This window comes from Grampus griseus, assembly GCF_964374135.1.
Source record: "Grampus griseus genome assembly, chromosome: 12".
Classification (NCBI taxonomy): Eukaryota; Metazoa; Chordata; class Mammalia; order Artiodactyla; family Delphinidae; genus Grampus; species Grampus griseus.
Window position 1 is genome coordinate 1,996,405 of NC_139006.1, and position 13,070 is coordinate 2,009,474.

At 46.3% G+C, this 13,070-nt stretch overlaps 1 protein-coding gene across 1 annotated transcript in view; it reads left to right on the top strand.

Moving 5' to 3' along the window:
* Nucleotides 1–12,529, top strand: part of RIMBP2 (RIMS binding protein 2) — a 203,268-nt gene extending 190,739 nt beyond the window's left edge. Inside the window, exons 20-23 of the mRNA XM_082668289.1 lie at nt 640–743; nt 1,868–1,939; nt 8,883–9,017; nt 11,172–12,529. Of these exons, the coding sequence (XP_082524415.1) occupies nt 640–743; nt 1,868–1,939; nt 8,883–9,017; nt 11,172–11,360 (500 nt within the window). The 3' untranslated portion in view covers nt 11,361–12,529. The remainder of the gene's footprint in view (nt 1–639; nt 744–1,867; nt 1,940–8,882; nt 9,018–11,171) is intronic.
* The last annotated feature ends 541 nt before the right edge of the window (nt 12,530–13,070 follow it).

Genomic DNA, 13,070 nt, shown 5'->3' on the forward strand with positions numbered 1-13,070 from the left:
TTTCGCCTCTGCTCTGCTCGGGGTTTCCTCTTCCCTCCCGGCTTGTGCTGCCGTGTGTGCTGGGATAGTGCCCTGGGGCTCCGTCTATGGCAGATCACAGCCAGGCAAGGGGAGGGGGCCTCCCCAGAGCCTTCCCCACAGGCGGCATCGTTTCGGGGGCAGCTGTTGAAAGCACAGTGGCAGGGTGCTGGAGGGGAAAGCGGTGGGAGGGACCCTTGCGATGGGTAGAGAGGGTGCCGCTTTCTATGGACTCTTGCTTCTCTTGATGCCAGGCCGGTGGCCGTGCCTCTGGTCTGAGCGAGAATGACTTGATTCTGTGGCTTCACGGCAGCTACACGGGCAGCAGTTTTGACCCGGCGTTTGCGGGGCTTCCTGCGAGCGAGCTGCCAACCTCCAGCCAGCCCGGTGGTCCTGCCCGTGCTGCACCCACCCGGTGCCGGCCTGAACGGTTTAGATCGACTGTTGCAGAGGATCAGTCTAAGTGTCCCTTGTTCACGGATGTGCTGGAGAAAGGGGTGGGAGCTGCCCTGGCTTTGCTGGCACTAGTGCCCAGTGGTCGCCTCGGCCAAACTGGCCATCTGTGACCCGGCTCTGAAATCACTTCATGGTGTCTTTCTTCTTCTCCTGTGACGGGAACAGAGAGAAACAGAAGGAGCATCAGGCAGCCCTCGGTGGCGACGCGGAGGATGGTTGCCCTGTACGACTACGACCCGAGGGAGAGCTCGCCCAACATCGATGTCGAGGTACCGGCCAAGCGCCCCACACCTCTGCTGACAGCACTGCTGCCTCCCTGCCTTCTCTGGACCCGTCCGAGGGCAGGGCTACCCGACCAGTAAATAGGGACCCAGGCAGGCAGGAGAGAGGTCGTGAGCCTGGTGACACGCTCAGGACATGGCAGCCACTGACATTGGGTTTCCCTGGACCAGCGCCGGGCAAGCCCTGTGACCCACACCTGGTGGTGATGGGTCGTCCTGGAGAGAGAAAGCAAAGTCCCCTGCATGTGGCCGCTGACCCTCATGGCCGCCACACACACATTCAAGGAAGATAGAGAAGAAAGGATGGGTGTTCTCCGTGCATGTAGTTTTGGGGTCCTAGGAACTTTGTGAAAACTGAAAAGGATTTGCCTTCAGAAATGAACGATTAGGTTTCCAGTCCGTGGGGCCGCTTTCTTAGATGGCGAGATGTGTACCGATCCCTGGTCCTCAGTATTTCTGTTCCGCCTGACGGGCGAGCAGCTCATGGCTCCGATTCAGAGCTCAGGTGTATTCACATCTCTACAGGCTCGATGCGCGTAGATGCCTGATGGCTCTTACGTGTGAACTTTAGTCCCTCTTTCCGCGTCGAGAGATAAAAATGCAGTTTTTTCTGGTATCCTCTGCTGGATTCTATGCACCCACCTCTAGCCTGGAGCCTGGCATAGAGTAGACACTTAATAAATAGACATTTAATTACTGATTTTTTTTTACACTCACTGAAAGGCTGTTTGTGCAATGGTCCCTACGCTGCAGAGAACATCTCCTTGAGGCTCCGGGTTTTTTAAGTTGACTATTTGGTTCTAAAGATGTGCCGCCAGCAGAACATGGGGACGACCTTGAATTCTGGCCGAGAATCAGAGCCCGGCAGCCCTTTTCTTGTAGGCTGGAGTCATCATGACATATCCTTACTTTCTAAGAGGCTAGGGACAGAGGCATTCATCAGATTTGTACCTTTCCTCCTTATTTGACTGAAAGAATAGGTTCATACCAAAATAATAAGAGAAAAAGAGAAATCATACCAGAAATCATGAAGAACTTTTTTTTTTTTTTTTTAAAAAAAGCAGCTTCTGTCTCCAGGAGAACACTTTTAACTTTATGTTCTATCTCTACAGGCTGAACTTACATTTTGCACTGGAGATATTATTACTGTTTTTGGTGAAATTGATGAAGATGGATTTTATTATGTAAGTTTTGAAGCGTCAAGTATATATATATATAATTTTGTTTGTCTGTTGTTTTCCCTGAAATCATGTATGAACTTTGTATGGCTTGCTGACGGGTTGGCTAATTTGCTTGTCTCCCTTCCTGAGGACATATACTATAGGACGGCAGTCGTGTAATCTTCACGGTTCCTTCTTTTCTAATCGGGGTATTTTTGACGTATACAAGCTGTCAGCAAAGGAAGGGTATTCACATGTTTACACTTAAAATTTCCTCCATCCAGACCTTTACCAAACAGTTTAATGTTCTGGATTACTTACTGCGTAGGTAATAAATACATTTTCAAATAGGAAAAGGGAGAAATACAAAGAAGCATAATTAATTAACTAAAAGCCTCCTCGCTGACCTCCTTCGCGCAGCCCTGTGGACCCAGCCTCTGGGGGGCAGTCCTGGCTCTACGCCGGCGCCAGCCTCCTTCCTTCTCATTCCCCTTCCCGTGGAGGAGCCGGTCTCCCGATAATCCCCGAGGAAGAGAAGGTGGTCATCTTGGCGGCTCCTGCCCGGCCAGACACCCACCGCTGTCCCCTGCCTTGGGAGTGGGGTCACCATCTTGCATCAGAGTCCAACCTTCCTCCTTTTTCTTTTCTTTTTCTAAAATAATCAAAGTAGCTGAGAAACTCTATGGCAGGTTTCCCTTGGGGTCAAAGGGATTTTACAAACTCAGGCCCACGTGGCCTTTCAAAGCTCTCTCCTCTGCGCAGTTTCTGAGTTTTAAGAGTATAGTTTTTAGTGAGACTATTCATACCGTTACCGACCAGGGTTCTCGGCCCCCTTAATCAATAGATATTGATCAGAGGCCAGACAAGAAATTCAGGCAAGGCTTTACTGGGGCCCCTGCTGCAGCAGGGGGAGCGAGAACCAGTAACAGGTTCCCTTGATCGCTCCCTGAGGGGGTGCGAGCTTGTTCCTTCTATGGGGTGAGGGTAGGGGTGGGTCCAGGGGTTGGGCTGGAGGCGTGGCTTAGGAGGTCTGCCCACCCCTTTGGTGGTGCTGAGTGCAGGGGGCATGCGCAGTGCCCTGCTTTTGCTCCTGACACCCTGTTTTTGCTCCCAGCTCTTCAGAAGGGGCAGTTGGGTTGTTTTTTTTTTTGGTCTTTTTGTACCTTGTCCATAATTTGCCCCAACTGTGCATGCAAGCGGTTATTCTTAGTCCCTTATAGTTTCTTTGTATTTTGTTGCTTGAGGAGATGACATCTGTCCAGGTACAAGCCCTGCAGCAAAGGGTCCCAGGTCCCAGGTCCCAGCCTGTCTCGATACTTTGTCCCGTATGTTGCAGATCGTTCTTTTCTAGGTCATTGTCTGCTTTGTAGCTTTTCCTTGTGTGTGTGTAGTTTTGTTACGTTGTTTTCCTTTATGAAGCAGGAGTTCTAAATGCATCCGTAGTCAGTTTCGTCTGCCCCTGGGAGTCATGCTTAAAAAGTCCTTCAAGGCGACTGATAGAAGTTATCTTACTTTGGTTCTTCACTTTTATAGCTTCATTTTCACATGTAAATCTCAAGTGTTTAACTTTATTTTTGATTTCTAATTGGAGAAACTAATGTCCCCACACCACTTATTAAATAATCCGTCCTTTCTCCGCTGGTTAAAGATCCCATCTTTCTCCTATGAACTGCATTCCTACCTAGAGTGTTTCTGGACTTCAATGCTACTTGACACTATCTCAACTATTGTATTTTTATAATTCATTTTCATATTTGGGAGGAACCGTTTTTGTAAAGAGCCTGCCTACAGCAAACCCATAGTATTTTGTTTAGAGGTGCGTTTAGCTTTTAGGTTAAACTGGGGGGAACTTGACATAATATTGTCTTCTGATTTGGACACATGGTGTGTCTGACATTTTTTAAGTTTTCCCTTTCATCTGTCAGAAGGTTCATGAATTTCTTCTTACACATCCTTTTATATATCTTTCAAAGTTCATTCTTATGTTCTTGCTATTATGATTTTTTTCTGGTATATATTTTACTGGTTATTTAGAAAATATGTTGGAAATGTGTGTGTGTGTATGTGTGTATGTATGAGTGTGTGTATTGTATGTGTGCAGCGTACACGTGTGTGCGCATATGTGTACGTGTATATGTACATGTGTACATGAATTGTATGTGCACGTGTATATTGCGTGTGCACGCATGTGTGTGCGTGTGCATGTTTGTGTATGTAGTGTGCCCATTTATGTGCATGTGTTTGTGTATGTGCACGAGTATGCATGTGTGTACTGTGTGCCTATTTATGTGCATGTGCATGCATGTGTATATATCGTGTGCCTATGTGTGTGCACGTGTGTGTGCATGTGCGTGTATGTGTATATATCGTGTGCCTATGTATGTGCACGTGTGTATGTATGTGTGTGCATGTTTGCGTGCATGCATATGTATGCACTGTGTGCCTGTTTATGTGCATGTGTGTTTATGATCCCCTGCAAATCTTTTTTCTGAATGCATTTATATCCATTGTCATCAGTTGGTTCTCTCGGGTTCCCCAAATCATGACATTTTGTCTTTTCTTCAGTATTTATCAGTCATCTCTTTTTATTGTCTTATTATTGCATCATTGAAAACAATTCTGAATGACAGGGACGGGGGATCCCTGACAGTCTGTATTTTAGTAGGAATATCACTAATCTTTACACTGTTATGTGTTAGGCTAGATTATCGATAAAGATAGGTGGTCTTCATCATGTTAAGCATCCTGTTTTTCATTTGCTGAACTTATTTTTTTTTTTTGTCAGTAAATTACTGACCATGGTGTACAACTATTTTTTTTACAATTATTTTTAAAGCACTGGATTTGATTTGCTAACATTTTATTCAGAAGTTTTATATTCCAGAAATTATATTGATTTATATTTATTGGAGTATCTTTTTTGTGGCTTTTGGTATCAGGATTATGCTAGAATTATGAATGAACTGGTAAGCTTCCAGTATTTTTCATGCTCCGAACAGATTAAATGACGTAGTTAAGGTCCTCCAATTACATGAAGGTTATTACAACCTACCTAAAAATCTTATAGGTTCAGTGTCTTTTTAGGATGCAGTTGTACAAAAGTTTTCACTTGCTTAAATAATTATCTTCTTATTGAGTCAATTTTTAATACTTTATATACATTTAGAAAGCCATGCCTTTCATTTAGATTTTCAAACATATAGACAAAACTGGACATAGTATTTTCTGGTAATTTAAACATATTTTTCTAATATGATCTGCATGTTCCCATTCCTACATTGTTTTATCTACTTTATTTTCTTGAACAGCCTACCTAAATTTTATATGATAGTAGGAATCAAATCTAAATTGATATGTACACGTTTTAGTTCTTTCCACCAGATGGCTTTGGTATTATTTTGTTGGTCAAATTTGCTCAGTAGACTGCCCAGTGCAGTTATTATTTTTTATTTGGTAAACAAGAACCGCGGATACCTAACTTAATACCAAACATCTTAAATTTCGCCACACTTGCGTTGTCTGACATCATGTGCAATCTTAAAAGCTCTCGAGAGAGCTAACTTGCAGCTATTTCATGGGACCTCGTCCTGTCATGTCTTCCTAGTCTCTCCTCGGTTCCACCACATCCCATAATGAACAGAGTGTAGACAGAGGGGCCTCTGCTGTCTACCTGGGCCTTCCCCTCCACAACTCACGGCATCCCCAGTGAAGTCCCTGCCTTGTCTCCAGTCATTTGAGACTCCCAGCACCCCACAATGCTTTAACCCTCATGCTGTGTTAGCCAGATGCTTGCACCGCCCAGTGTTTCAACACCCAAACTCTTAGATCATATACTTCGATAGGTCAGAGGGAAGCAGGCCGTACAGTAGCATTCTAAGGTATTAAAGGAAGCAAAGGAGGAGAAGTGTGCGAGCGTGATGGGGCCTCGTGCTGACTGGGCATGGGGAAAAGGGGCCGGGGTAGACTGTAACGTTTGCTGCCGCTCAGCCCAGCCCAGCGGATTCCAATTCTGTTCGAACTGTAAGGTCTTCACACGGTTCGTATCCGGCCTCAAACACAAAAGCGGTAGAAATGAGGCTTGAGGAGGAGCAGAGATCAGACTGTGAAGGGTCTGCAAGTGGCGGAGATGTTATTATGGTCAAGGGCTTCGCAAGTGGACCGTGTAAGGGAGGTGCGAGTCCCAAGAGGCCAGGCGACGAGCGATGGAACAGCCCAGGTGACGGGCAAGGGCCTGCACTGAGACGGTGACGGGGGAGGCTGACAGAGATAGGCTCGAGGCCGCGCAGGGCTCAGATCTGTAGCTGTGACATCTTCCAGGAGGGTCTGCAGATTCTGCCGCAGCCGATGGGTGCCCTTGGGAACACAGAAATGAGGACACGGTAGCGAGGAAAACACGGCTTAGAAACTATTGAGCTTGGGGCTACAGAGCCTCTCCAACGTGGAGGGGGACTCACGCAGGAGCGTGATTCTAGCGACCACGTCCTGTGCCGGGGTACGTGGCGGTGGACGCCAACAGTGAAGTCGTGTCGTGTGCACTTTTGACGTGTGATTTAGCAGAACTGTGCTGGGAGGCTCGAGAGAAGAGAGGAAACAATGAAGAGCACAGGCAGGTCCCTCCACCGCTGTATCGGGGAGCCCAGGGCAGGGCTCAGCCCGGGAGCCTGAACACGCAGGCCCCTGTCGGTCGTGGTTCACACAGGTGCCTCTTGAGATGTGAACACGGTGCTGATGGGGATGTGTGTGTAAAGCTGTGCCTTTTCATAGAATGTAGCCCCCACCACGAGCCAGCTGCTCCGTCTGGTGCTTACCTCTGGTGCTGGAGGGAAAATCTGGCTGGGGGACCTACTGAGAGGTCTGGACTGGACAGACGTTCCAGCGCCTTCGCATATATACATGTTGTCTGCAAGCGCTGGCGTGGAAGAAATCACCAGGGAGACATGTACAGCAAAAAGCAAAGCTGTCCTAGAAAGAGTGCCTAAGTAACACCAACGGAGAAAGACAAGCTAACGGTGGAGCCTGAGGAAGAAGGGTTGAAGCGGCCACAGGTAAACAGGAGGGCGGGATCTTCAGGGTCTAGGCAGAAGAAGCTGGTGGGCGACAGGGCACGTGGCTGTCGGGCTCAGGAGGGATTATCGCACAGGAAGACGTGGGGGATACCTGGACCTGCCTCTTTTAAAAGAATTAATTTTAATTTTTAATTGTGAGAAAATACACATAATTTACCATCTTAATCACTTCTAAGTGTACAGTTCAACAGCGTTAAGTACACTCACACTGTCGTGCAACCGTCACCACCATCCATCTCCAGAACTCTTTCCGTCTTGCAAGATTAACTCTGTCCCCATCAAACACCAAGTCCCCACTGTCCCCTCACGCTGGCGCCCACCCTTCTCCTTTCTGTCTCTAGACTCTGACTGCTCTCCGGACCCATGTAAGTGGAATCACGCAGTATACGTCTGCTTATGACCCTTCACTTAGCATAATGTCCTCAAGGTTCGTCTCTGTTGTAGCATAGGTCAGAATATCCTTCCTTTCTTAAGGCTGAATAACCCTCCACTGTACCACATTTTGTTTATCCGTTCACCCGCTGATGCACAGCTAGGTTGCTTCCATCCTTTGGCTATTGTGAAGAATGCTGCTATGAATATAGGTACACAATTCTCTCTTCAAAATTCTGCTTTCAGTTCTTCTGGGTAAACACCCAGAAGTGGAATTGTTGGATCATATCATATGGTAATTCTATTTTTAATTTTTTGAGGAACCACCGTACTGTTTCCTCCATAGTGGCTGTACCGTTTCACCGTCCCACCAACAGTGCACAAGGGTTCCAATTCTTCCGTATCTACACCAACATTAAAATATGTTTATAGTAGCCATCCTAATGGATGTGAGGTGGTGTCTTGAGGTTTTGATTTACGTTTCCCTAATGAGTAGTGATGCTGAGCATCTTGTATGTGCTACTTAGCCATCTGTCTTTTTCTTTTTTTTTTTTGAGAAATTATCTGTTCAAGTCCTTTGCCCACTTTTTGATTGGGTTGTTTATTTTGTTAAGTTGTAGAAGTTCTTTATATATCCTTTATAACCCCTTACTAGATATATGACTTGCAAGTATTTTCTCCCATTCACTCTGTTCATCACGTTCCTGGATGCAGTTTTTCATTTTGATGCTGTAGGCTGTCTTTCAAGTTGCCACCATCTCCTACACCTACTGGACAGAGAAACACACTGCCAGGTTGTCTGGGGCCAGTTTTGAGCTTGGTTTTGGGTTCTGTGGGGCAAGGTGGCACTGGGGGGGTTGATGTGGTGGGCTGTGAGCTGCTCGGGACTGATGTCCAGTGGGCAGTTGGAACTGTGTTCCATGCACGGACACGTGACTGCGTAGAAAGGTCCGGAAGGATATATACCGACCTGAAGCAGTCACCTCGAGGAGGTCCCAACGCCTTCACCTTCCCCTCTTGGGTGCATTCTTACAGCGAGGCTGTAGCGACGCACAGGATGAAAGATACCAGGTGGAACCGGTCGGCCCCCTCAGTCCTGCCCCCGCATGTGACACCCGCCCCCACTCCCCTCTCTCAGTGCACCCAAGCAACGCTATTTGTGCAAGCTCCCGTGGGACTCAGAGGTTGGTCAGGGCTGAGGACCTCTAAGTGAGGTGCTCCCCAGGACTGTTCCTAAGCGTGCCTGACCCTGAGAACCACCCAGGCCCCTTGGCCAAAACAGGTCCTCAGCTCCGCTCCAGACAGGCCAGCTCGAGACCTCAGGGCAGGCGCCGGGACCCTGCGCTTCGAGCACGTGGCCGAGCTCACTCTTGTGGTCGGAGGAGTCCGGGAGCACTGGCGTCCCGGTCTGTCTGCCACTTCTGAGCCAGAAGAAACTCGCTGCTCTGAGCTGTACTCCTTTACCTGAAGCAAGAAGCAGGTTTCTGGAAAAAGAGAGTCAATTGTGCTTCTCACCCCTGTGTTTTTAGGGGGAGCTTAATGGGCAGAAAGGCCTCGTACCCTCCAACTTCCTAGAAGAAGTACCCGATGACGTAGAAGTCTATCTTTCTGACGCGCCGCCCCACTACCCGCAGGACACGCCGACGCGCTCGAAGACGAAAAGGGTAAGCACGTGTGTTCAGCACTTTTAACCCCTGTCCCACTCCGCCACAGACGGTCTACTGCAGTCTCTGCATTGCTTTTTATGTCTTAGGTCGAAAAGCATATACCCTGAATTTTTCCTCTGCCCTCCCATGGGGGTTGTGCCTGAAAATTCCTAATTCCAAATCGAGTTTACTTGTTTCACCAAAATGCCCCTTTCAATCTAATCAGTCTGCTTTGCTCACAAAGGAACTTGCCATCCTACGTCACAGACGCACAGTCCAGTTTAAGAGTGAAACGGGGATGGCGATAGTCCTTAGACTCGGTGGGCAGTAATGGTTATTTGCCCTGTCAGGGTTTTAACAGATCTTCTCAACAAAGGTCAAAGAACTTCTCAGCCATATATAACTGTCAGATTACATTTGTTTGGTGTCTCATTTTTATTTTATTTCATCACTGCGAGTTTTTATATATTATATTTTTATATATATTTTATTTCTTTGCTCATCTGCTTGGAAACAGAAGAAGAGTGTGCATTTCACCCCTTAATCAGGCAATGTAGCCTTCACGTAAGTGAGCAACTGAAGATACCTGTAAACATAGCAACCTAAGCTACCTGCAGTGGACCAATGCGGTAGACTTAAGGCTTCACTGGGGGGCTAAAAAAAAGAAGAAATATGTCTCAAAAACTCACTGGACCTAAAGTGTTATTGGTCTCAGTTGTAAAGCAACTGAATTTGTAGAGAAATAAATCAGCTTTGATAATCATTTCCTACGATTTACGTTAAGAATATTTGGAAGAGGCCAACATTGGGAACATATTTCTTAACAGGCTAATTGTTTGTTTACACAGTGTTCCAATGTCTAGTCATAATTCAAGCTGCATATTGCATTGTTAGCCACTCTTGGGAAAAGCACAACCTAATAAAACGTTTCCTCTGGAAATTTTACCTAAAAAAAACCCCGCAACTCAAGATCGAGCGGATGAGTAGTGAACACGAGGTGATCTAGAGTTGCCTCTGAACGCTCCCCATGCTGCCTGGAATGGCAGGGAGCTTTTTCTTAAGTGGCCGTCCCTCTACCTTACGGGAGAGCTGATGCGTCTCCTCAAGGCACAAGCAAGTGTCCTGAACACGCAGGCGTTTGGCTGGAAGACTGCTTTGTTGGTATACCAATGCAATGCCAAGTTTAATGAAACACGCAGCTCAAATGATTGCATTAGATGGAGTAGATGGTATCTTCAGGTGTGCTTTGGGATGATTCAGTAGGTGTTCTCCATTAGAATTAGACCCTGATTTTAAATCCAAGGAAGCTTGAAGCCCCTGGGCTCCTGTCTGCCTGATGAATAACGAGTCCTCGTGTTAGAAAGAGCTTTGCTCTGGTGGGGTAAGGGAGCAAGAGGAAAGGTGGTGTTATGTAATCGCAGGCATGCACGCGACCGTAAACGCGGGTGCGCCCACGTCGTCATGCCCGCGTTAGAATACAGTCCCGCTCCTGCAAGGCACCGGGAAGCACTCGAGTGCACGGAAACCCTACCATGTGCTCTGTATCGACAAAAACGCACCTTTAATACCTTGGAAATGATGAGAGCGTACAATAAGGGCCTTTAAGCTTTCTTTGATTGAAATTAAGGTTCATTTTATTTTTTTTATTTATTTTTCTTTCAACCGGTGCGCCATCTCCAGTATTTCTCTAGTATACTAACCCAGGAATGTACTCAACGTCAGGATCTCACATGCCCAAGTAGTTTTCAAATTCGAAATTCCCCTTAAGAACTTTTGCTTTTAAGATTACTGACGGGTACTCAGCCAGTCTTACTCTCTACCTAATTCAAAATGACTCCTTCTTCCTGCTTCTGGTCTTAAGTTACAAAGTCAGTGATTACCCAGCTCTGTGTTGCCAGAGCAATGGCCACTCCCTCCCCTGAACACAAAGAAACCGAAAACCCCACACTGCTGGCCCTCTGTCTGGGGGCCCTCAGACCCCCCCTCTGAGCTATGCCGTGGGAGGGCTGTGTGCCTCTCACGGGATACTTCAACCCTTCAGAGAAGAAACGAACCACGCTCACCTTGCCTGGTGGGAAGCGGGGCCGTGTGGCGTCACTGATGCTGCGCGGCGAGCGGAGGGGTGCTGCCGGCGCTCGCGCACTCAGTGACCTGTACCAATGTGCCTACTAGGTTCCTCCTGAGGGTTCAGGTACAGCCAGGAGAGTACCATCTCCCACAGCCCATCTCCATTCTGGGCCACCTACGTCATCTATGGGTACTGGTAGTCCTGGGAGAGGCAGGGAAATGTCCTCGAGAAAGAAAAAGGGGCTGCTTTCCAAAGGCAAGAAACTGCTGAAAAAGCTGGGTGCAGTGAAATGATTCACGTGCTTCCGGACAACTTCCAAATCTATGTAATTTTCTTTAATTCCAAACTAGGGCTTTCATGACTCAAGTACTTCCTAAAAAACCAATCTTCTCCCCTGACACCAGTAGAGAAATGCTCTTTGCACTACCGTCCACTTTAAACCCAGCGCCAGGACACAGAGCTGCTGGTACTCCCGCCGGGCCTCCGCGCCCATCGCTCTTGTTATTGCCGGGCCCTGGCGGGAGCTGGGCTGTCTCGTGAGCACACAGGGCGGCCAGTAGCTCTTTGTAGCTCACTCCCTACCTGGGGCCCCAGCCTTTGTGCATTTGTCATCTGCCCTTGAAGGAATGATTCCAACCTCGCTCCCTTTTCAGAAATGCTTGCCTCATGACGCATAACTCTCACTTGAACTCTGGTCTTGAAATTCCTAGTTTAACCGCCTTGATGTCCTGCCTTATACATGCACAGTGATCTGTACTGTCCAATAAAAGCTACGGTGTACACGTTGTATGTGTTGTGCATTCAGTGCCCTCCACCCTCACAGACACAGTGCTTTGAGACCAAGTTGCACAGGCTGTGCGATGATGATAAGATCCTGGTTTTCTGTCTTTCGAAGCAAGCCAGGCGACACACAGGAAATGTTTACTTATTCAAATCATTTAAAAAAGAGGAGAGGAAGTAACTTTGGTAAAGTACCACTACTCCAACCTGCCAAAAAGCTGGTAATATTCATTGCTTTCAGTGTTACATTTTGTGGCATATGGACTTACGTTACTTTCATTATTTGTCAAAATGCCATACACAGATAATCAACAATGAACAGCCTACACCTAAAGCAATCCACATAAGCCACACCGAAAACATACTAACTTTAAGTCTGTTCAAAATGACTCCACACCAGTCTTCACCATTGGCACCCGAACAACAACAACAAAGATTTACAGAGTTGCTGGCAGATGTATTTGATGGTTACTATTTTGTAATTCTTGTCCACTTGTAAATTGTTTTTACTCTTTATACATACTTTTCAGACTGCCTTTCTTTTGTAATTTATGGGAGGTTTATAAATGAATGATGACGCTTTCCCCATTGTGTCTTCAAAAACTATATTGTAAATTGTAATATAATAGTATGTGGTAGATTTATTAAAAGGAAATTACTCAGTGTGTGGTTAAGTTCTGTGTGGGTGTGTGCATGTGTACAGCTAGTGTAAAATATTTTATAGAAATAAAATTTCTTATTTTATACAACGCCATTTATTCTGTGTTTGTTTTGAACGCTTTTTTTTTTTTAAATCATAGCAGCATAACTGAATTCCTTTCTCCTATACGTACAAGAAAAACTCTATAACGTTACCTTTTCTGGCAGTACTTTTGTTCTAAAGCAATTCTGACCTGGGAGTCATTTACAAAGTGCCGTCACTCTCGCATTGTTGGTAACGATCCACTCAGTGGCAAAAGAAAGGTGCTACGCCTGAGTGTTTCTTGTGAAATACTCATGTGCAGCAAAGATGTCGAGAGTGAGTTCAAACCATATTCATAACATCTCCCTTTGGCAACTCCAGAATTCAAATGATCTGAATAAAGAGCTACACCAGCTAAATATAATAAAACACAACTTAATTTTTCAAATACAAAGCATTTTCCTGAAATCCTTAATTATTTTAAAATTCTCCCAATAATAGGGTTTATTATCATTAAGAGGTAAAACCAACGTGCAAGGTG